This window comes from Pelophylax lessonae, assembly GCF_965119305.1.
Source record: "Pelophylax lessonae genome assembly, chromosome: 4".
Classification (NCBI taxonomy): Eukaryota; Metazoa; Chordata; class Amphibia; order Anura; family Ranidae; genus Pelophylax; species Pelophylax lessonae.
In genome coordinates this window covers 556,995,007-557,018,429 of record NC_138771.1, presented here as the reverse complement: position 1 = coordinate 557,018,429, position 23,423 = coordinate 556,995,007, and the positions used below count along the sequence as shown (strand labels likewise).

General features: G+C 46.0%; 1 protein-coding gene across 1 annotated transcript in view; it reads right to left on the bottom strand.

The window, feature by feature from the left end:
* The window catches only part of R3HCC1 (R3H domain and coiled-coil containing 1), a 65,026-nt gene that overhangs the window by 7,438 nt on the left and 34,165 nt on the right, over positions 1-23,423 (bottom strand). Inside the window, exons 6-7 of the mRNA XM_082256026.1 lie at positions 23,015-23,085; positions 12,429-12,524 (exon numbers count right to left, since the gene is read on the bottom strand). Coding sequence (XP_082112152.1) covers positions 12,429-12,524; positions 23,015-23,085 — 167 coding nt within the window. The remainder of the gene's footprint in view (positions 1-12,428; positions 12,525-23,014; positions 23,086-23,423) is intronic.

Below are 23,423 nucleotides of genomic sequence, written 5' to 3'. Positions count from 1 at the left end.
TGGGGATATGGCGTGGTTGGCGGTACCGGCCCTGGCGGACCGCATGGCCGTTCGGGAGGCCTGCTAATAGCTGGAGATCTGATTTGGAAGGCAGTCTACATGTCCGTGGCTTCTGACTGGTAGGTAGCTTATACTTAACCCATAAGATTCCCAGAATGCCACAGATTACATCTTTTAAACATGTATACAATAGATTGTTAGCTCCCAAACCAAGCCTCCTGGCTTTTGCACACATAAAATCACACTCAAAGTAGGAGGATTTGTGACATGTTATAGGATAGAAAGGCCTCTTTCTTACCATACAGAGAGGGGCCCGCGTTCACCACAAGACCCGTCAGGGAAAAAGGGGGAACATACTACTCACCATACCGGAACCAGGCGGGCACCAACTCCTGACAGTACCCCTCTCCACCGGGGCGGGAGGGCTGTCGACCGATACGGACGCCGTGACTCATGGTCTTTGGCGTTTCAGCGAGACGTTTAACTCGCGGGTTCAGTCCTTTTAATGGGACTTTGTCGCGGCCGACCCAGCGCAGAGCTATGGCCTGCACGCGCTCGTAGGCTGAACTGGGGTGACCACCGGATCTCAACATCCAGCCCGTCGCCCAGTTCAGCTTTCTTGCTTGAAGATCTCACAGGAACACTGGAGAAAAAAAGCTGTCTAAAAATCCTTTAAGAAAAAAATTCTTGCCAGGACCTTAAGATCCCAGCAAGGTATCTAGGTCCTTACTCCTAACTAGACAGAAAATAACTGATTTGCTGAGGCAGAGAGAGAGAGGATATACCCTCTGGGACTGCCCCTAGGGTGTGGCCAGAGCTTTTTAATTTCCTGTCTAGTCCTGCTCCTGTGGAGGCAACATAACCCGAAGGTGGTGTATCACCGAGGACTACGTCTGTCAATGAGCGCTAGAGAAATATTTTTTTTAACCTTAATGCATTCTGCGCACCTTCTATTGGCTCCTACTGACTTTTTTCTTTTTACCAAAAATATGTAGCAGAATACATATTGGCCTAAACTGATGAAAAAAAAATAATTAGATTTTACATTTTTTTATTGGGAATGTTTTATAACAGAATTTTTTTTTTTCAAAATTGTGTTTTTTTTTTGTTTATAGCGCAAAAAATAAAAACCATAGGAGGTGGTCAAATACCACCAAAAGAAAGCTTTTTTTTGTGGGAAAAGGAAAAAAAAAAAAAAGGACAACAATTTTATTTGGATACAGCGTTGCAGGATCGCACAATTGTCAGTTAAACAAAGCAAAAGCAGTGCTGTATCGCAAACAATGGCCTGGTCATTAAGCGGGTAAAACCTTCCAGAGCTGAAGTGGAAAAAAAAAAGGGTGGGTGAGTTTATCTGGCAGTTCTCGTAGGTGCTGACCTATTAAAATCACACTAGGACTACCTAGTAAACATTTGTCAGCCATAACCGCTGTAATAAGAGGGACTGATGTTCTCTGCTGGCTAGTTAAGTAAAGCACCCCGTAACTGGCACTGTATTCTAGCTTAGTAAGGGCACTTTCACACTGATCCGCTGAAAAAAAAAAAAAAAAAAATGTAAAAAACTGCATGTGTGTCATGTAAACTGCACCAAAACCGCATAGTGGGCACGTTTCTGCTGTGGTTTTACTACATTTTCCATTGCTTACAATAGGGAGAAGTGTTTGTGTGTTTTTTTTTTTTTCTTAGGTCCCCCAAAGATGCTGCAAGCAGCAGGGTTTTTTTCATCGCAACACACTTTTTAATGGGAAGCATTTGTCTTGTGCTTTTCAGGCACTTTTTTTTTTTTTTTTTTTTTTTTTTTTTAACAGCGCTCAGTGTTAAAAACTCCTCAGTGTGAAAGGGCCCTAAAGCAATCTTAGATGGAAGCATTATTGTACTGCACTGTATTCAAGTTCAGTAAAGCACCTCTAGGTGGCAGCATTATCTTCCTGCAGAAGAACCTTCATGGAAAATTTTACTGCCACCAGGACAGTGGTTTATAGTCACAATAAAGCAAAAGAACATCAAGTATGTACTGTACATGTGGTTACAAGTAATAAAAAAAAGGTTTCAGGCATTTGTAGATCAGAAACTTACCATACACTCTCAAAACCAAGTATAAAATAGAAGCACATGGATATAGAACACTAATGCCTGCCTACTGCCTAAACTGCACTCTGAACGAACACCATTCTACACAAGTGATGATAAAACAAAGGCATCCTAAAGTAGAACTTCACTTAAAGGGTAAGTTCACCTTTACAGAAAATCTGTAAGGTGAACTTACACTGGACCCCCTTCCGCAGACCCCCCCCTGGTCCCGCTGACCTGGAGTCCCGCAATCACCCGCTGTGAGACATCGGATCGCGCTTTACTGGTTCGGAGGATTTAAAATCCCCACAGCTTAATTTCCTAAACTTACCTCTTTGCATGTATGGATAGGAGGCATTCCAGACATCCCAACTTGCAAAAACTCATTTCAGGGAGGTGGCAAGCCCCCCACCAATTTAACACAACTAGAGGATGATCAATCAAAATGGAATCAGTATACAGAGGTTTACTTTACTATCTGAGAGATATTAAAAGGAACACTTTAACCACCATGACCACTTCAGTGGGGTCATGGTGGTAGGAGTCAAACATTGCACATGCTGGGATATTTACAATTATGTGCTGGGGGCTAATTGTAGCCCTAGCACATGTGACTTAGGCAGCCAGAAGATGTCAGATGTCATGTCCTTGTTCATACATGTATGAACAAAGACATGACATTTTATTATGACAGAACACAACTAGTTATTAAAAAACATATTGCAACAATTTACACACGCTAATGCACAGACCGATCGTGTGAAAGGCACCTAAGGCTCCTTTCACACGGATGCACTTCGGTTTACCTGTACTTCAACTGACCTCAATCTTCATTTTTTACTCAGGATTCCTGCAGGTATCGCTGTCTGCTGCTGGCTGTCCTACAGGGCTGGTAATGCTGGTGGGTACACAGCTGGCTCCTCTGAGACACAAACTAAGTGTGACAGGAGCTGCGCTGGAGGAACCATGCAGCTGCAGTAGAGAGCAGTGCCGATGCTTTCTGTATGGCTCCTGTCACAGGGGGAGTGCATTTGACATCACTCCACCTGTGACTGGAATCGGAACTATACACAATGCATCAGCTCCTTTCTTCATAGTAAGGGCTGCTGCAGCTGACAGCCAGGATATCACGTGGCACTTGCAGGTGTCAGTGAGCCACAGCCCAAATGCGGGAGACTCCCACACCTCACGGGAGACTTGGGATATCTGGCATTCTAATTGGTCGGCGCTAACCAATCAGAGTCCGCCTAGCCCATCCTATCAGCGCTGAAGAAGAGGAAAAAAAAGCTGTGGGATTTTAAATCCCCGGACCGATAAAGCGGTGACCCGATGTCTCACAGCAGGTGATTGTGGGACTCCAGGACAGTGGGACTCCAGGACAGTGGGACTCCAGGACAGCGGGACGGGAGGGGGGGGGGGGATGGGGTTCTCATGTAAGTTCACCTTACAGATTTTCTGGCAAACTTACACTTTAAAATTGGAAGTTCCGCTGTTCCTACTTCTTCCCTCCTACTCTACGCCACTAATGAAAAAACACTTTTTGGTAGCGGGTACCTAGTTTTGACAGATACCCGCTGCCACTTCCGCTGGAAATGCCTAGGCGATCTCAGCGGGAGTTTGCCCCCTCTCTCCCCTCCCCGCAACCTCCTGGGGCATGTCACAGGTCCCAGGAGGCAGTGGGACCATTCATAGAGCGCAAGGTGTCTAATGCACGCAGTGGGGAGTCGGCTGTGAAGCCGCAAGGAGTTACAGCAAGCATGGCAGCGCCAGGGACCCGAAGACCGGCAAAGAACTGACCTGGATGAGGACAGTGCTGCATCCCTGGACTGGTAAGTGTCTATTAAAAAGGTCAGCAGCTACAGTTTTTGTAGCTGCTGACTTTTTTTTTTTTAAACCAAAAGATCCCCTCTAAAACTTGTGAATAACGCATTAGCAGGCATATCACATAAATGCAGCGTTCTCTTTAAATCCAATCACAACATATATTTCTATAATGCAGCAAAATGCAGACAGAAAAAAACAAGGTTTTTAATAGGGATTGTTTGCACCAATATGTTGTGTTACAGGAAGTTTAGGTAAAAAAAACAAAAAAAAAAAAAACCCGCTGGCCAGATTACTGGTGTGTTGACATTACATTTTTGTAGGTAATCCATTAAAATCATAAAAAAGAAGGCAGAGAATGTTCACACATAAAAAGAAAAGATTCAGTTTAATTATCCAATCATGGGAAAACAATAGTTATTTAGGTACATTGGGTTACACTGTTGCCTTCAGCAGAGATGACAAAACAAAGGACAGCCAAGTATAATTCCTGCACTCGGCATGCATTAGTTGTTAGCAAGCAATAGCATACGTGATTATAGGAACAGAGTGGAGGAACCTGTGTCATGTAATTTACACCAAGAAAAAGATTTAACGGCAAGTCAAAAAAAATGTTTTTTTGGTCTTACCGTAAAATCTTTTTCTCTGTGGTTCACTGATTGACACTAAGGATGATCGAACTTTTGAAAAGTTCGGTTCGGATTTCAGAACCCCATTGAAATCAATGGGACCCGAACTTCGGTAATCAAAAAATACCATTTTGAAGCCCTAAAACCCAATAAATGCCCCTAAAAAGTGCCTCTGGGTCATGCCCCATTAACTATTAATCACACAAAAAAAAGTTCTTAAAAATTGTCATTTTTGATAAAGCCAATTATTGAGAAAAAAAAAAAAAAAAAAAAGATTTTTTCATTTTTACTTTGGATTTAGTATCTGGGGGGGGGGGGGTCTAAAAAGGTGTGCATGTGAAGTTTCAGCTCTGTAGCATGTCCAGAACCATGAAAAAAAAAAAAAAGATAATTTTTCAGTAGAACAGGGATGTGGGTCGGGACCCTCCTTTAACTTTAACACCTATATGATCTTTTTTTCTGGTTCTGGACATGCTACAGAGCTGAACCTTCACAGGTACACCTTTTAGACCCCCCAGACACAAAATCACACAAAAAAAAGTTCTTAAAAATTGTCATTTTTGATAAAAAAAGCCAATTATTGAAAAATTAAAAAAAAAAAAAAAAAAAAAAAGATTTTTTTATTTTTACTTTGGATTTAGTATCTGTGGGGTCTAAAAGGTGTACATGTGAAGTTTCAGCTCTGTAGCATGTCCAGAACCAGAAAAAAAAAGGATTGTTTGTATTAGAAAACTTTCTGACAGGGGGTTTGCTTCGCTCCTGTAACACCTTGCCGGTTTAATAGAAGGCATTTTTTTGGGATCTTTGCAGTCAGGAAAAACATCTGAACTTGTGTATAGTGGTACTGTGCACAAGTTCAGATGTTTTGCCTGCCTCCAAAACCCCCCAAAAAATGCCAGCAAAAACACACCTGGGCATTTTTTTTTTTGACGCTAGTGTTTTTTTTGGCATTTTTTTGGGTTCTTTTGAGGCAGGCAAAACATCTGAACATGTGTATAGGGGGTATATATAGACATATATGTCTGAATATATACCCCTAGACATATATAGGTGTGATAGTAGCAGAAATATATTACTGTAAATGATTTCATTAGCGCAAGCATTTATTTCTGCTACTATCACTTCTATATATGTCTAGGGGTATATATATTCAGACATATGTCTATATATACCCCCTATACACATGTTCAGATGTCATGTCTGACATCAAACATGTCCTCAAAAAAGCACTGGCAGTGGCAGCCCCTGCAGCATAAAAAATGCTTGGCTGGTGAGATGCCATATTCCAGTTCCGAAGCTATTCAGAGAAATGATCATTTCTCTATAGCGGTCACCCTGCTATGGAAGGGTTTTGTCACCCTGCCATAGCAGTCACTGCCAGTTAACCCTACACTACACTACGGTCCCCTGACACTTAACACTTTCCCTACAGAAACTAAATTTTTGAAGCTAACTAAAGTGTAAAGGAGCACTCTAACTACACTAGATATCCCTTTCCTCACACTAAAAATAGCTAAATGACACTTTTAAAGTAAAATTAACAGAACAGCATTCCACTCTCTTCCATGTCCAGTATAACGATGCTAAGAATATGGCGGGGGCGATCTTATATACTGGGGGGCGTATTCACTAATGATTGGTCTAGGGACCCCCTAGTCACTCCAATCACATTCCTAGCATTTTCCTGCCCCCTCAATTGGCTTTTGCTAATGGTTCTGGTCCAATCACGGGCTTTTAAAGCCCATTTCCTGAAGCATTGCATTTTGGGCGGTTCTGGTTGCCGAATTCCGAACTTTTTGGGCAAAAAGTTCTAAATTCGGCCGAACCTCGAACACCCAATGTTCGGGCCGAACCGATGGTGGACCCAAACCGTTCGATCATCCCTAATGGACACAGCTCAATGGCTTCTTAGACCATTAGGCTTATGCTGCTCTCTCTTCAGGTGTAGGACTAGGCGGAAACAATTTTGGCTACGCCCCTGAGGCAGACCCAGGGGGTATCCCATCACTTCCTGCTATAGGACTTCAGTTTGTAACAAGCAATGTCAGAAGAATACATAACTCAACCCAACAGAGGGGGAGGTGCTGTGTCCGTCAGTGAACCTCATAGAAAAGGATTTTGCGGTAAGACAAAAACCCAGTTCTCTTTCGTTCACTGACTGACACAGCTCCATATCTTCTTAAGCTGGATACACACTTTACAACTTTTGTTGTTAGATTTCCTTTAGATTTACCTTCAACTATGTAGTGCAAGGGCCTGCCTGATTGCATACAAATTGAAAGTGTTTGGGTTTGACCTCATAATATTTGGATCCGGTAAATCTAAAGGAAAAAAGCTAAAAGAGAATTGTATTGTGTGTATCCAGCTTTAGACCTTTGGGATGCCCCAAAGCAGTGTCAATATGAGGGGTGGGAAAAACACGGTAATACATATAATTCCCAAGGAGGGCTAAACATAGCCCACTAGATAAAACAGGAGCTCAACCAGGAACAGCTGGAGCTCACCACCAGGAAAAAAATACACCCTCAAGAGGCAAGAGCCTCTGCAACCGCAGCCTGCAAAACTTTGCGGCCGAACGCAGCATCCGAATATGCAAGTACATCCACCTTATAAAACTTTGTGAATGTGCGTACAGACGACCACATGGCCGGTTTGCACACCTGAACCGTGGACACCTGATGACGGAAGGCCCAGGAGGCACTAAGCACCCTCGTAGAATGCGCCTTGACAGGGAAAGGAGGAACCTGACCCATAAAGGAATAGGCCTGCACCGTCTGCCTGATCCATCTGGAAATGGGTCGCAGCAGATGCGGCCTGTCCCTTACAAGAACCATCCGTAAGAACAAACCTATAATTGGATTTCCGAATCGACTCAATCACCGCCAGGTACACCCAAATTGCCCGAACTACATTCAGGGAGTGTAGAGCAATTTCTTTAGGGTGTTTCGGCTTAGGACATAAATATCTTTAAATTAAACCCCGAGACAACCTTAGGAAGGAACGCCGGACAGGGTCATAACACCACCTTGTCCCTGTGAAACACCAGGTAAGGAGACCGTCAGGACAACGCAGGTAACTCCGACACCCTACGCACAGAAGTAATAGTGACCAAAAAGGCCACCTTCTGCAACACAGTGAGCAGAGAATATTCACGAATATTTTCAAAAGGAGGCTTTTGAAGTACCGAAAGTACCAAACTGAGATCCCACAGATCGAACCGGAGGAGCTGGATGGCGAACCCCCTGCACAAACGTGTGAATCAAGGACTTCACCGCCAATGGCCTTTGGAAAAATATGGCCAAGGAGGAAAACTGGCCCTTGATGGTGCCCAGAGCCAAACGTTGATCAACACCTAGTTGTAGAAACTCCAACAGGCAAGACACAGAAAAGGAGCAGGGAGAAACCCCCCGAGGCTCACACCAAGTAATGTACGCCTTCCAAACTCAAATGGTAAACCTTCCTAAAAGTAGATTTCCTAGCTTTCAACAGTGTAGAAATAGAAATTACCGACTCTGACAGCCCTCTATCCTTTAACGACCTGGCTATTGAAAGCTAGGTGCTGAAGCCAGCGACTGTAAAGCAGGATGGACGTTTGGTCTCTGAGACAGAAGATCTTCCCTCAGAGGAAGTTTCCTAGGGATGTCTGCTACCAGCATTACCAGGCCTGCGTACCAAGACCGATGAGGCCAGTCTGGCACCACCAGAATGACTGGAATCCCTTCTAACTCGATTCTGCGAAGCAGTCTAGACAGAAGTTGTATTGGAGAAAAAGCGTAAATCAGATGATACTGACCCCAGGGGGCCACCAGGGCGTCTGCGGCATCGGCCAGAGGATCCTGTGACCTTGACATGAACCTCTGCTCCTTCCTGTTGAGACAGGAGGCCAACAGGTCCACATCAGGAGTCCCCCACCAGAGACACAGTTGATGAAACACCTCCGGATGAAGAGACCATTCTCCCTGATCCAACGTCTGCCGACTGAGATAGTCCGCTTGCCTATTCTTTACCCCCCGGAATATGTATAGCAGAGAGGGCCAAAACATATCGTTCTGCCCACATCACGATGCCAGCTACTTCCCGGGCTGCCAGGGCACTTCTTGTGCCCCCTTGATGATTGACATATTCCACAGCCGTAGCATTGTTCAATTGTATCCTCACTGGGCATCCCTGCAGAGGAACCATCCACTGAGACAAACAAAGCCTGAATGCCCAAATCTCCAGGATGTTGATCGGCAGACTGGACTCCTCTCAAGTCCAAACACCTGAGCTGATTATACTCCCAAGACACCTCCCCACCTAGACAGACTGGCATCCGTGGAAATTACTGTCCAATACAGGGGAAGAAAAGACTTCCCTAGGTGAAGCGCCAGAGAGCAGAGCCACCACATTAGAGACCCTCTCGTACCCCGGCTCAACAGGATCAGATTGTCCAGCGACTGCAGATCCTTGTTCAATTTGGCAAGAATATCTTTGCAGAGGTCTGGTATGGAACTGAGCAAACGGAACAGCCTTGAAGGTGGAGACCAACAGACCCAGCACTTGCATGCAAGTCCTGAGCGACAACCGATGGTTGGACAATAGGAGCCGAATCACATCCTGCAACTTTAGCAGTTTCACCTGTGGAAGAAACACCCGGGCCGAGGAAGAATCCAGCGTCAGACCCAAGAAATCCAGCTTGGTGGATGGAGTCAGAGCAAATTTCTGAAAATTCAGCGTCCATCAGAACTCTTGTAGAGTTCGCACAGTAATGTCCAAGTCAACTTCTAGAGCTGATGAAGACTCTGCATGCAGAAGCAGACCGTCCAGGTAACCTAGTACCCCGATCCCCTTCTGCCGGAGCAAGGCCAACACCGGGGCCAATACTTTTTTGAACACCCGAGGAGCTGAAGCAAGACCAAAAAGGTAATGCCACAAATTGATAGTGCTCCTCGCTTATGGCAAAACGAAGAAAACGTTGGTGCCTGACATATATTGGAATATGAAGGCAAAGCATCCTTGAGATCGATAGAAGCCAAAAGATCCACTTGATGAAGGAATGCCACTACCGTGCGAATGGACTCCAATCCGAAACTTTTGAACCCTCACAAAGTGGTTCAGAACCCCCGAGGTCCAAGATCGCTGGGACCTTGCCTTTCTTCCTGGGAACAGTAAACAGATTTGAAAACCACAAGGATCAGCGCACCGCAGCACTTGTCTATAGCAGAGGAAAAAAAAAAAAAAAAAAAAAACTGTATACCCACAGGGACTCACCACCATGCACCCAGAGCGCCAAACAGCCTGCCACGCTGTGATCAGAATGAGGCCCCCGCAGCACGTCATCGCACTGGTCTTCAAGAAAATGGCCGCCGCACAGACTACAATGGGAAACCCCAAAAACATGGCCGCCGAGGCTGAATATAACCATTCACAGCCCCAATGGAATTAGTAGTAGAGCCCCCCCCCCACACACACACGAAAAAAAATGCAGCCACCCCTAAAAAAGGAACCGCCAGCGGCACTCTCCCATCGCCCTCTGCCCCAGCCCGTCTCTGGACGTGACCAGGGCTATGCGACCTCGTGAGGTGTTTCGTTCGCCGCCCAGCCCCCGTCCAGTGGGGCCAACCTAGCGCAGAGCTAATAATTGGGTTCACGCTCACAGGCCAGACTGGGAAGGCCATAAGGATCTATGATATCCAGTGCGTCGCCAAGTCCCACTGTTGAATGTAGTTCACACAGGAACAGAATTGATTGTATGTTCACACAGAAACAGAAAACAAAATAAAATAAAAAAAATTCCATTTAAAAAGGAAAAAAAGCCAGAACCGCAGAAATAACTGAAGTCCTATAGCAGGAAGTGATGGTATACCACCTAAGACTGCCTCAGGTGCGTTGCCAAAATTGTTTCCACCTAGTCCTACTCCTGAAGAGAGCAGCATAAGCCCAAGGGTCTAAGACGACATGGAGCTGTATCAGTCAGTGAACGAAAGAGATCATATTTTCTTAACCAATTTCTGGGGGTGGGTATACTGAGCTGTCCTTATAGCTTTGGTTTGCAAGTGTCCAATCTTCTGAAGGCAGCAGAATATTTATTTTATTCTGTACATGACTGGATAATTGAATCTTCACACAACTGCTGTGAGCCTTCTCAATTAGCCTCAATGCGGGAGATTTACTAAAATTTGTGCAGCTCTGTATAGTAACTAGCTTCTAACTTCAGCTTGTTCAATTAAGCTCTGCCAATAAAACCTAGAAACCAACTGGTTACTATGCACAGCTTCACCAGATTATGTGTGCACCAGTTTTAGTAAATCTCTCTTAAAGTGACTGTAAAGTCAATATGTGACTTTACATGTACCCCCTCCAGAGCATGCTGCCATTCACTACAGTGATTTATGCTAAACAACTTTTTTTTTTTTATATAATCTTTATTTAAGAAAATAAAAGACATGTAACAATACAGCCATAAGGCAGGATATGCATAGTAAACAAAAGAGGGGGAACAACAGAAACCCCCAATAGTCAACTGTGTTGCATGAGCCGGAGGGGTGATGGAGAACAAGGCACTCAGAAACATTTCTGAAATGCTAAATAACTTTTGTGCTGTGTGGCCACGTGATCCCCCTGTGCTAGCCAGTGTAACGAGAGAAAGGCATACCCCGAGAGAAACGCATACCCACGTCACTTCCTGTTAGAAAGGAAATGGAACAGCTGAGGAGCAGACTAGTGCGCATGCTCGGAGGGTATGAAATTATCACGGTAGTGTGTGTAACGTTACACCGACGCAGCGGTTACATTAAAAGAGCTCGGCTGCAACATGAATCATCCCCGCTCCTACTCCTGTCACTTCCCTGATCTTGGCTAATAAATGTAAAAGCGGCGGCGGGTGAATGAAATCTAAATCACGGAGATCCACTTTTACATTTAGTAGCCGACATCAGGGAAGTGACAGGGGTAGGAGCGGAGATGATTGATGTTGCGGTGGAGATGTTTTAATGTAAGCGCCGCAACAGCTGATGCGGTGTAACGTTATAACACACATTCCATACCCTCCGAGCATGCGCAGTAGTAAGCTCCTCAGCTGTTCGCTGACCGGAAGTGACGAGGGTATGAAATTTTCACGGGTAGGTTTTTTTCACGGAACACCGGTTCCAATCTATGAAGAGAAGCAGGAGGGGCAGAGATTCCCCTGTGACATTAACAGACCAGCACAGGGGAATCTCAGACCCTCCCGCTTCTCTCCATAGATTGGGACCTACCAGGACAGGGGGATCACATGGCCGCACAGCAACAATGTGACAAAAGGTATTTAGCCTTTTCATTTTTTTAAAACATGGGAAGTTTTGCCTGGGGGGGGGGGGATCATGGAAGTTTTGCCTTTAGTTTTACTTTAAAGGTTGTACAGCCAGGAGGGTTTTTTTTTCTATGCATGAAGGTAAAAAACCTTCAGTGTGCAGCTCCCCTCTTGATACTTACCTAAGCCTGATCTCAATCCAGCGCTGTGCATGAGACCAGAGGCTCTGCTGGGTCTCTCCCTCTCCCTCCCTGATTGGCTGTGATTCAGCAGCAAGAGCCATTGGCACCTGCTGCTGTCAATAATAGCTAGTGAGGCAGAAGCAGGGGTTTGGGCTGAGCTGCGCTGTCTTATGGACGCAGAGAGCTGGCTCAGGAGCGAGCACGTACGAGTGCCCCCACAGCAATCGGCTTGTTATAGGGGCACTCAGCAAGGGGGAGGGGCCAGAGCACTGGCGGGGACCAGAGAAGAGGAGGATCAGGGCTGCTGTGTGCAAAACCACTGCACAGAGCAGGTAAGTATGACATGTTTAAAAAATAAATAAATAAAAAAAGCAAATAAAAAACTTTTTCCTTAATCACTTTAAGGCCCAGTTAGAAAATGAAAAGCAATATCAAAATGTTGTAATGCAGCTTTACCTGTTCTGTCATAGGCCAGTATTTTGGACGGACGGCTGCCCTGAGACAAAGGGCGGAACTTCATAGCAGGGTGAGTCCTGCAGGATGCAGCATATGCTATAAAAGAGAATAACAGTCAAATGGGAAAGCAAAAAAAAACAGCAGATAATCACAGAGAATATACTTCACTAGGATAATGTGTCCAGGGCTGGAACAACTAATCGACATAATTGATTATAAAACCAATTGTCAACCATTTTCATAATCAATTAGTTGGTCAGCCGATTAGTTTACCTGCATACAGAATGCATTTTTTGTTTACATATCAGGAAATACTGCACAACACACATACAGCTAAGTACACTGTACATACATGTCAATAAGTGCCTGAGAACATGTGAATGTGTGAAGAGCAATGCCTCATGGGACATGTAGTCCTGGGCAGGAGAAGGAAGTGATTTAAAGCGATTCTAAAGGCTAAAGGTTTTCTTACCTGGTTATAGGGGCACAATATACTATACTTTGCGGATTGCTATAGAGGCACTCTGAAGGCAGGAGGATCTAGAAGCTCTGGCAGGGGACCCCAGAAGAGAAGGATCAGGGCTGCTCGGTGCAATACCATTACATAGAGAAGGCAAGTATGACAGGTTTAAGTACAGTGCACTATTGTCAGAATTGTGCCCACTAGTTACACAAGCCAAGTGACTATAGCAGTTAGATGCATGGCAGGACGCAGAGTAAATCAAAGAGGTAACATTGAAATATCCATAAGGACACTAGCGGTAGTGGAGTAAGGCCAGGGGTATGTAACCATGGTTCCCATATCAAAATTTCAAAGGATACTCCTTTGTAGTAAGATATGCCGCTCTTTAACCACTTCAGTTTCGGAAAATGTACCCCCCCTTCATGACCAGGCCATTTTTTGCAACATAGCACTGTTACTTTAACTGACAATTGCGTGGTCATGTGACGCTGTACACAAAAAAATGAAATGTATGTCATTCGTTTCCCACTTTCATTCATCGACGGACACAGCACTCTATACATCATAACTAGTGGGACGTCCAAAAGCAGTGCCAACAGGAAATTGAGGGGTGAGGAAAATAACCAAGGCTAAAAATAAGGGCCCTTAACCAGGACACAGAAGTCTTAACCGGGTCACAGGAGCCCCGTCTGAAAAATAAAGGTTTAAGAAAAAAAAACCCTCAAGAGGGAACAGCCCCTTCTAAACAGCAGCCTGCAAAACTTTGCGGCCAAAAGAAGCATCCGCAGATGCCAAAGTATCTACGTTATCGTATTTTGTGAAGGTATATGCACAGACGACCAAATGGCCGTCAACTGGCAAATGGCAAACTTGCGATATTGAAGCCTGATGTCGGAAGGCCCAAGAAGCACTCAGCGCCCGAGTAGAATGCGCCGTGACAGGGAAAGGTGAAACCTGACCTTTAATAGAATAGGCCTGAGTCACCGTCTGTCTGGAGATGGTAGCCGAAGAAGCGGCCAGCCCTTTTCTTGGTCCGTCTGTAACCACAATAAGAGAGTCTGACCTCCGAAAAGACTCAGTAGCTGCCAGATACACCTGAATCGCACGAAACACATCCAAAGTATGCAAAGCAAGTACCTTGGGATGAACCGGCTTGGGACACAATTTGGCAACACAATGTCCTCATTCAAATGGAAGTCAGACACAACTTTGGGCAGGAATGATGGACAGGGACGAAGAGCCACTTTATCCCTATGGACCACCAAATGGGGACTGCGGCAGGAGAGCGCTGCCAACTCGGATAACCCTGCGGGCCGAGGTAATAGAATGGCAACTTCTGGGATAATGTAGGCAAGGGAATCTCCTGAATATTCTCAAATGGAGGTTTCTGGATAACCGAAAGCACTAAATTTAAATCCCACGGCGGCAAAAGAGACCGTACAGGTGGAGACACACGTCGAACCCCCTGAATGCAGAGACAAACTAAAGAGTGCGTGGCTAGGGGTCTCTAAAAAGAAGATTGCCAAGGCAGACATCCGGCCCTTTATGGTACTCAGGGCCAACATCTGATCAATGCCCCGTTGAAGAAAGGTTAACATCTGAGCCACAAAAAAGGATCGAGGATGAGTGCCAATCGACTCACACCAAGAAATGTACGTCTGTCTTGCTGGAAGACGACTTCCTCGCCTTCACCCTAGTAGGGATCACCGATTCAGACAAACCTCTATCCATCAGTAACTGGCTTTCAATAGCTAAGCCACTAAAACCAGTGACTGCAAGCAGGATGGCTGGAAGATCCCCGCTCTTGATTCCTCGCAGGAACTGCGGAAGAAGCCTGGGCCGAGGATGATGCTGGCCTTTTTGTGGCCCTTGGACACTTGCGGCGTCTGTCAGAGGACCCCGTGATCAAGTCACGAACTTCGGTATCCCCCTGTGGGGCCGAACCTGCTAAAGGAGCTGCATGTAGGACTGTGCAAACAGAACTGTCTTGAAGGTGGATACCACCAGACTCAGAACCTGTATGCAAATCGGGAGAGAGAACTGTGTGTGACAGCAGCCGGTGAATCACGGCCTGTGGTTCCTGAAATTTGTCCAGAATTAAAATCAGACCTAGGTAAAATAATTTAACAGGGATAGTGGGGGACCTTAGGTAGTCCAGACATCACCTGAAACTTTGCAGGAATTAAATCCGCACAAGGAGAGACTCAGGACCTAAAAAAACCTGAAAAGGACAAGCTTTGTCCCCCTTTCAGGGTACCCCCCAAAAGAAACCTTTCGCGGATCTCCTTGGCGCTCACCAAAGCAGTCCACAGGGCCGGAAACCAGCGAAGATGTCCCCCACCACAATAATGGGGGGGAGGGCAGACCTTCATGGTGAAGGGGTCCTGTCTGTGGGTCCGGAGAAGCTAGCTCTAGGCTTACCAGCCCAAGGTTGCTTGGAACCTCCCAGGGAAGATTTAAAAGATCTATTTTTCCTTATTCTGCGATGAGGCTCCCTCCCTTTCCTGGATTGTGGAAGGAAGGTACTCTTCCCCCGAAACCCTAATGATGTCATCCAGGGTAGCCCCAAACAGGCGATCCCCTTGAAAGGGCAGATCAATGAGAGCTTTCTTAGAGGCTTGGTCTGCGGACCAATTCTTAAGCCACAGCACACGCCTAATCACCACCGCTGAAACAAAATTTGGACAGCACAGGAGCTGTAGCCAAAGTTACATCATAAATAAACTGCAGCCCATGGACCAACTGGTGCGCTAAATCAACATAAGCAGCGGGGACCTGCTCACCCCCCAGGCCTTGGTGCAAAAGCTTGGCCTATTCAGTTAGGGTTGGAGACACCAGGGCTGAGGCAAAGACTGGCCGCAATGCCGAACCAGCCATAGTAAACATGCTGTTTGTCACCGGCTCCGCTTTCTTGACAGCTGGGTTCTTAAAGGACGGGAATTCCTCTACTGGGATCATGGTTGCTTTATTCAATCTGGAAACAGGAGGACTAGTCCACTTTTTTAAAAGTGACTCCTCAAAAGGGTAACGTATAGCAAAACCTTGGGGACCACAAAGGGTCATTTTGGTCGTTCCCATTCCTTACAGGAAAACCTGTCAAAATAAGACACATAAGGACACCCCTTAGACTCCATTTTTAAAGTCTCACGCACTACAGTAATAAGTGCGTCTACCAGCGGCTTTTCATTCACTGCTGCGACGATGGAGGAATCATCCTCACTATCGGATGGATCTGGGGGGTGTGACATTAAACCCCCCTGGACAGGCCACATCCACGCCGGCATCAGGCTCCGAATAAGATGAGAGACTGGGCAGAGGACGCTTCCTCTTGGGCCTTTGCCCACACGCCACTTCAACCTGGGACGCTAAGGACTGCAGGACCGCAACCATAGGAAGCTTGGGTTCTGAGGGATCTGTCACCTCCACGACGGGGTCAATGGGGGGAGATGTGACCCTGCGGTTCCGAAAGGAAAGGAAAGGAAAAGGAAAGGAAAAAGGAAAGGAAAAAGGAAAGGAAAAGGAAAGGAAAAGGAAAAGGAAAAGAAAAGAGCCCCCACATGCCCCAGGCACAGGAAGAGGAAACTAAGGAGGATCTTCGCATCTCCACAAGGCCTTAGTCCTCCAGCATTCCTGTGACATAATTAACTACACAAACATGACCACTGTATCTAGATTATCCAGCCCGTTGCCCTGCCCGGCAGTGGATTGTAGATCTCCCGAGAGAAAAAAACAAAAAAAAGATGTAAGGCAGGAGAAAGTTGCTAGGACCAGAGATCCCAGCCGGGAGTCTAGGCATTACTTCTGACTAGACAGATTAAAACTGATTACCTACAGCAGAGATCGGAGTTATATACCAGCTGGGGGACGGCCCATGGGAGGGCAGCCCATGTTTTTAAATGAGGCCTAGGTGAATGCTAGTGATTTTTTGCTTGTTATGTTGTTTGCTAAAATCAAGTGCATTGATGGTCACGTAGGGCCTACAGATGAAAGCCATATGACACGGTCTGAAGGGTTAACCCCTCTTTCTATTCTAAGAGAAGATCTGTAAAGCATATGTTTGGATGTCTAAAGACAGGCTTACTAATTGATTTGTAGCCCCCCCAGTCAGTTTAATGTGCACATTATATATCTGTACTTACGAAAGATTTGCCTATGAGCCTTTAAAAATAATCGGTTTCTCTTTCGTTCATTGATGGACACAGCTCCTGATATTCATAGCCATTGGGTTTTACTGCCCCTACAGGAGTAGGCTACTAGGCAGAAAAAAAATTCTAGCTACACCCATGGGCAGTCTCAGGGGGTATACTCCCTCTCTCTGCTATAGCCACTCAGTTTTGTTACAAGCAGTGTCAGGAGAATTATAACTCCACAGAGGGGTGGGTGCTGTGTCCATCATTGAACATAAGAGATTGATTTTATGGTAAGTCAAAAATCCCATTTTCCCTATTGTTCATTGACGGACAGCTCCGGATTCTCATAACCATTGGGAATTCTCAAAGTAGTGTTAAACATGAGGGGTGGGAACGACGACAAAAAATTCCCAAGGCTAAATATTAGCCAACCAGGCAACAGGAGCTCAACCAAACTGGAGCCCACCTGGAAAAAAACAACACACCCTCAAAGAGGATCAGATCCTCTTAAAACAGCAGCCTGCAAAACCTTGCGGCCAAAAAAAGCATCCGCAGATGCCAACACATCCACTTTATAAACTTTGTAAGGTGGCCGCCTTGCAAACCTGCGTCACTGATGGCGACCAGGTGGCCTCCTTGCAAACCTGTGTCACTGACGCCTGACTGACGGAAAACCCAGGAGGCATTAAGCGCCATAGTAGAGAGCGCCTTGACAGGTAAAGAAGGAACCTGACCCCTGATGGAATAGGCCTGAACCACCGTCTGTCTGATCCATCTGGAAATGGTCGCAGAGGAAGCGGACAACTCTTTTTGAGGTCCATCCGTGAGCACAAAGAGAGTGACTTCCTGAAAGAAAGACTCCGTAGCTGCCAGGTAAACCCTAATTACCCAGACCACATCCAAGGCATGTAAGGCAATTGCCTTTGGATGTTTAAGGCCTGGGACACCGGAAGGCAACACAATGTCTTTATTCAAATAAAAATCAGACAACCTTTAGAAGGGACGACGGACAGCGACTATAATGCAGGATGGACGATTGATCCTTGGGACAGCAGATCCTCTCTGAGAGGAAGCTGCCAAGGAATGTGGGCGACCAGCTGCACCAAATCGACATACCAAGCCTGGCGAGGTCAGTCCGGAGCCACTAAGATGACAGGATCTCCCTTCTGCCTCGATCCGGCGTAGAAGTCTTGGCAGAAGCTTGAGAGGAGGTAAAGCGTAAATCAGACGATAGAGAACCCCACTGGGCCACCAGCCAGTCTGTGGCGTTAGCCAGAGCATCCCTTGACCAAGCCACAAACCTCAGCACCTTTCTGTTGAGCCAAGTCAAAGCTGATGAAACCCCTCCAGATGAAGGGACCATTCCCCATGGTCCAACGTCAGCTGACTGAGGTAATCCTCCTGCCAGTTTTCCACCCCAGGAATGTGTATGGCAGAGAGGGCTGGAACAAACCATTCTGCACACCTTAGAATGCTGGCTACCTCTAGACCCGCCAGGACACTTTTTGTGCCCTCTTGGTGATTGGCATAAGCCACAGCCATGGCATTGTCCGATTGAATGCACACTGGACAACTCTGAAGATGATCCGTCCAACAATCCAGACACAGTCTGATCGCTCGGAGTTCCAAAACATTGATCGGAGTCTGGACTCTTCCAGCATTCAGATCCCCTGAGCAGAACGCTTGCCGAGGATGCCTCCCCAGCCGAACAGGCTGGAAACCGTGGTGACCACTGTCCAATACAAAGGGAGAAAGGATTTTCCAAGCCGAAGCGCCAGAGAACGAAGCCACCATATCGGGGACTCCTTTGTGTCCCAAAATTCAGAATCTAGCCAAACTCCCGTAGAGTTCATATTGTGATCTCCAGGTTCTCCACCAGAGCAAAGGAACTCTGCTCACAGAAGGAGATTGTCCATGTAGCCCAGTACCTCGATCATCTATTGGCGTAGTAAAGCTAGCACCAGGCGTAACACTTTTGTGAAGACCCGAGGAGCAGATGCAAGACCAAAGGGTAACACCACAAACTGAATGCTCCTCTCCCACAGCAAAGAGGAGAAAACGCTGGTGACTGGCACATACTGGAATGTGAGGGTAGGCATCCTTTATATCGATAGAGGCGAGGAAATCCCCAACGCAGGGATGCCACCACTGTTCAAATGGACGCCTTTCGGAACTTCTGTACCCGCACAAAGTAGTTTAGAGCCTTGAGGTCCAGGATTGGAACTGTGAACAGGTTTGAGTATAAACCCTGAAATCCCTGACATCTGGTCTGGGGACAGGAGCAAGTTGGAAGGAAAAAAAACTTTGCCGGGGGATAAGAGCGAAACTCGATTATGCAGCTGGACTGAATGACTTGTCTTGCACAGGTCCAGAAACCAACGAAGACATCCCCCCCCCACCCCCGATACGGGTAAGGGTTTCATGCAGAAGGAGCCTTGTCCCTGGGTCTGGAGAAGCCGGATCTTAACTTGCCAGACCAGGTTAGTTTGGATCCTCCAGAAGAGGCCCTGAAAGGCTTTGAGCCTTTGTCAGTCAACCCTAAGGGACAAGAGAAAAAAAAAAAAAAAAAACCTTCTTTTGAGTGGAGAAGGAATGCCAAGGTCTACGACGAGGTTCCTTGCCCTTAGTAGCCTGCGGAAGAAAAGTACTCTTCTCCCACGTGAGACCTTTACCGATGTAATCTAGGGTAGCTCCAAACAGGCAATCTCCTTGAAAAGGAAGATCAGTCAAGGCCTTTTTTGAAGTCTGATCTGCAGACCAGCACTTGAGCCAAAAAAAAAAAAACACCGAAGGACCACTGCCAAAACAGAGGCGAGCCATATCCAAAGAGGCATTACAGATACAGTGGGTACGGAAAGTATTCAGACCCCCTTAAATTTTTCACTCTTTGTTATATTGCAGCCATTTGCTAAAATCATTTAGGTTCATTCTTCTTCCTCATGGATGTACACATAGCACCCCATACTGACAGAAAAACAAAGAATTGTTGACATTGTTGCAGATTTATTAAAAAAGAAAAACTGAAATATCACATGGTCCTAAGTATTCAGACCCTTTGCTCAGTATTTAGTAGAAGCCCCCATTTGATCTAATACAGCCAGGAGTCTTTTTGGGAAAGATGCAACAAGTCTTTCACACCTGGATTTGGGGATCCTCTGCCATTCCTCCTTGCAGATCCTCTCCAGTTCTGTCAGGTTGGATGGTAAACGTTGGTGGACAGCCATTTTTAGGTCTCTCCAGAGATGCTCAATTGGGTTTAAGTCAGGGCTCTGGCTGGGCCATTCAAGAACAGTCACGGAGTTGTTGTGAAGCCACTCCTTCGTTATTTTAGCTGTGTTCTTAGGGTCATTGTCTTGTTGGAAGGTAAACCTTCGGCCCAGTCTGAGGTCCAGAGCACTCTGGAGAAGGTTTTTGTCCAGGATATCCCTGTACTTTGCCGCATTCATCTTTCCCTCGATTCCAACCAGTCGTCCTGTCCCTGCAGCTGAAAAACACCCCCACAGCATGATGCTGCCACCACCATGCTTCACTGTTGGGACTGTATTGGACAGGTGATGAGCAGTGCCTGGTTTTCTCCACACATACCGCTTAGAATTAAGGCCAAAAAGTTCTATTTTGGTCTCATCAGACCAGAGAATCTTATTTCTCATCATCTTGGGAGTCCTTTAGGTGTTTTTTAGCAAACTCCATGCGGGCTTTCATGTGTCTTACACTGAGGAGAGGCTTCCATCGGGCCACTCTGCCATAAAGCCCCGATTGGTGTAGGGCTGCAGTGATGGTTGACTTTCTACAACTTTCTCCCATCTCCTGACTGCATCTCTGGAGCTCAGCCACAGTGATCTTTGGGTTCTTCTTTACCTCTCTCACCAAGGCTCTTCTCCCCCGATAGCTCAGTTTGGCCGGACGGCCAGCTCTAGGAAGGGTTCTGGTCGTCCAAAACGTCTTCCATTTGAGGATTATGGAGGCCACTGTGCTTCTTAGGAACCTTAAGTGCAGCAGAAATCTTTTTGTAACCTTGGCCAGATCTGTGCCTTCCCACAATTCTGTCTCTGAGCTCTTCAGGCAGTTCCTTTGACCTCATGATCCTCATTTGCTCTGACATGCATTGTGATCTGGAAGGTCTTATATAGACAGGTGTGTGGCTTTCCTAATCAAGTCCAATCAGTATAATCAAACACAGCTGGACTCAAATGAAGGTGTAGAACCATCTCAAGGATGATCAGAAGAAATGGAAAGCACCTGAGTTAAATATATGAGTGTCACAGCAAAGGGTCTGAATACTTAGGACCATGTGATATTTCAGTTTTTCTTTTTTAATAAATCTGCAACAATGTCAACAATTCTGTGTTTTTCTGTCAGCATGGGGTGCTATGTGTACATTCATGAGGAAGAAGAATGAACTTAAATGATTTTAGCAAATGGCTGCAATATAACAAAGAGTGAAAAATTTAAGGGGGTCTGAATACTTTCCGTACCCACTGTAAATCGCAGCACCTGGACCAGCTGGTCCGTCAGCTCGGCAAAAGCAGGGGGGAATAGCTACGCCTCTAGGTGTAGGAGCTTAGCCCACTCGGTCAGAGTTTGCGACACTAGGGCAAGGATGAATACTGGCCTCATTGCCAAACAAACCAGAGTGTACATAGTGCGGGTCACAGTCTCCGCCTTCAGGTCAGCCGGATCCTTAAAGGCCTGGGACTCTTTAACCGGAATCATGGTTGCCTTGTTCAATCTGGAAACCGGAGGGTCCACCACCGGTGGCACAGTCCACTTCTTAAGAAGGGACTCCTCATAGGTGTAACGCCTAGCAAATCGCTTAGGGAGCCCACAGGGACGCTTTGGTCATCCCCACTCTTTAGCGACAATTTTGTTCAAAATAAGCAGGGAAAGGAAACACCTTTGCCGCTTTGGATGGCTTGTGAGTGCCAAAGGGCACCTGCGCCTCCATCACAGCTTCAGCTGCGTCCTCCATCTTCAGTATCTCATGCACAGATACAAGGGGGGGGGGCTACAAATCAATTAGTAACCCTGTCTTTAGACATCAAAACATATGCTTTCCAGATCTCCTCTTAGAACAGAAGTAGGGTTAACCCTTCAGACAGTGTCCTATGGCTTTCATCTGTAGGCCCCACGTGACCATCAATGCCCTTGATTTTAGCAAACATAACAAGCAAAAAATCACTAGCATTCGCCTAGGCCTCATTTAAAAACATGGGCTGCCCTTGTGCAGCTACAGGTGCATAAACAAGATGCTAATTCACACTCTACAGGCCACAGCACCTGTGTGAATATGCCTTTGGGGGGAGGGGGTTGATACTAACCAACTAAATATGGACAGATCTGTGGTTCCAGACTCCTGTATTACACAAATGAGGAAATAAAAAGTGAATATTTGGATGGATGAAGGAGGTGTAAGAGCCTCAGTGTTTTACGTGGTCCATCCTTTAGAAACATTGGGGTTGATTTACTAAAGGCAAATTCACTGTGCACTACAAGTGCAGTCACTGTTGATCTGAGGGTACATGCAATGAAAATAAACAGAATTTTTGCTTGCATATGATTAGATGATAGAAATCAGCAGAGCTTCCCCTCATTTCAGATCTCCCCCCCCCCAGATCTACAGCGACTGCACTTCTAAAATGCATTTGCAGTGCACAGTGATTTGCCTTTAGTAAATCAACCCCATTGTCCCTTGCTGACTGCCACCCGTCACAAAAGAGGAAGGGAGGGGAAATCTGGATCAAATGAGTCACTAGACTCGCAGGTACATGTGCCCAAACTCGATGTCGAGTGCCCTTCTCTGGCCATACTTTTTTTTTTTTTTTAATGCTGATCTGCTCTTCATTGAGGCCCTATTCACATTTTTTGCATTAATGCAATGCATCATTATGCACGGAGGCATGCTGTGAAAATGCAAAGAAATCCACACTCGCATCTGAACAACCCTCTCCCAGCATGCCACATTCCACAGAGCTGACATCACAGCCACATCTTACCATCCTCAGGACTGGAAAATATTCCCAGGGCATGCGACTGATCAACCCACTGCAGGCGGAAACCTCTGTCTCTGCAAACAAAAGAAAACTGCCTTAGAGCCATACCACCTACCAACAACTAGCAGTGCATAGTAAACAAAGATTGCATCGTCAAATGTCTCAGCCTTATAATCAGTTTTGATGAGGATAAACTAAAGCAGGATTCTGGGCAAACATCAATTCAGGAACCTAAAATACATGCCTCTCATTTGCCTAACTTACTCTTGGTAAAAGCATGCTCCACTTGGACAAATCACCCCCTGGAAAGTTAGTATAAAAAGACAGATTCAGGTAATAATGTTAGCTCTACATAAAATTTCATGTTTTTTTAATGACTACATTGCTTGATTAAAGTGTGTTTAATATTTGC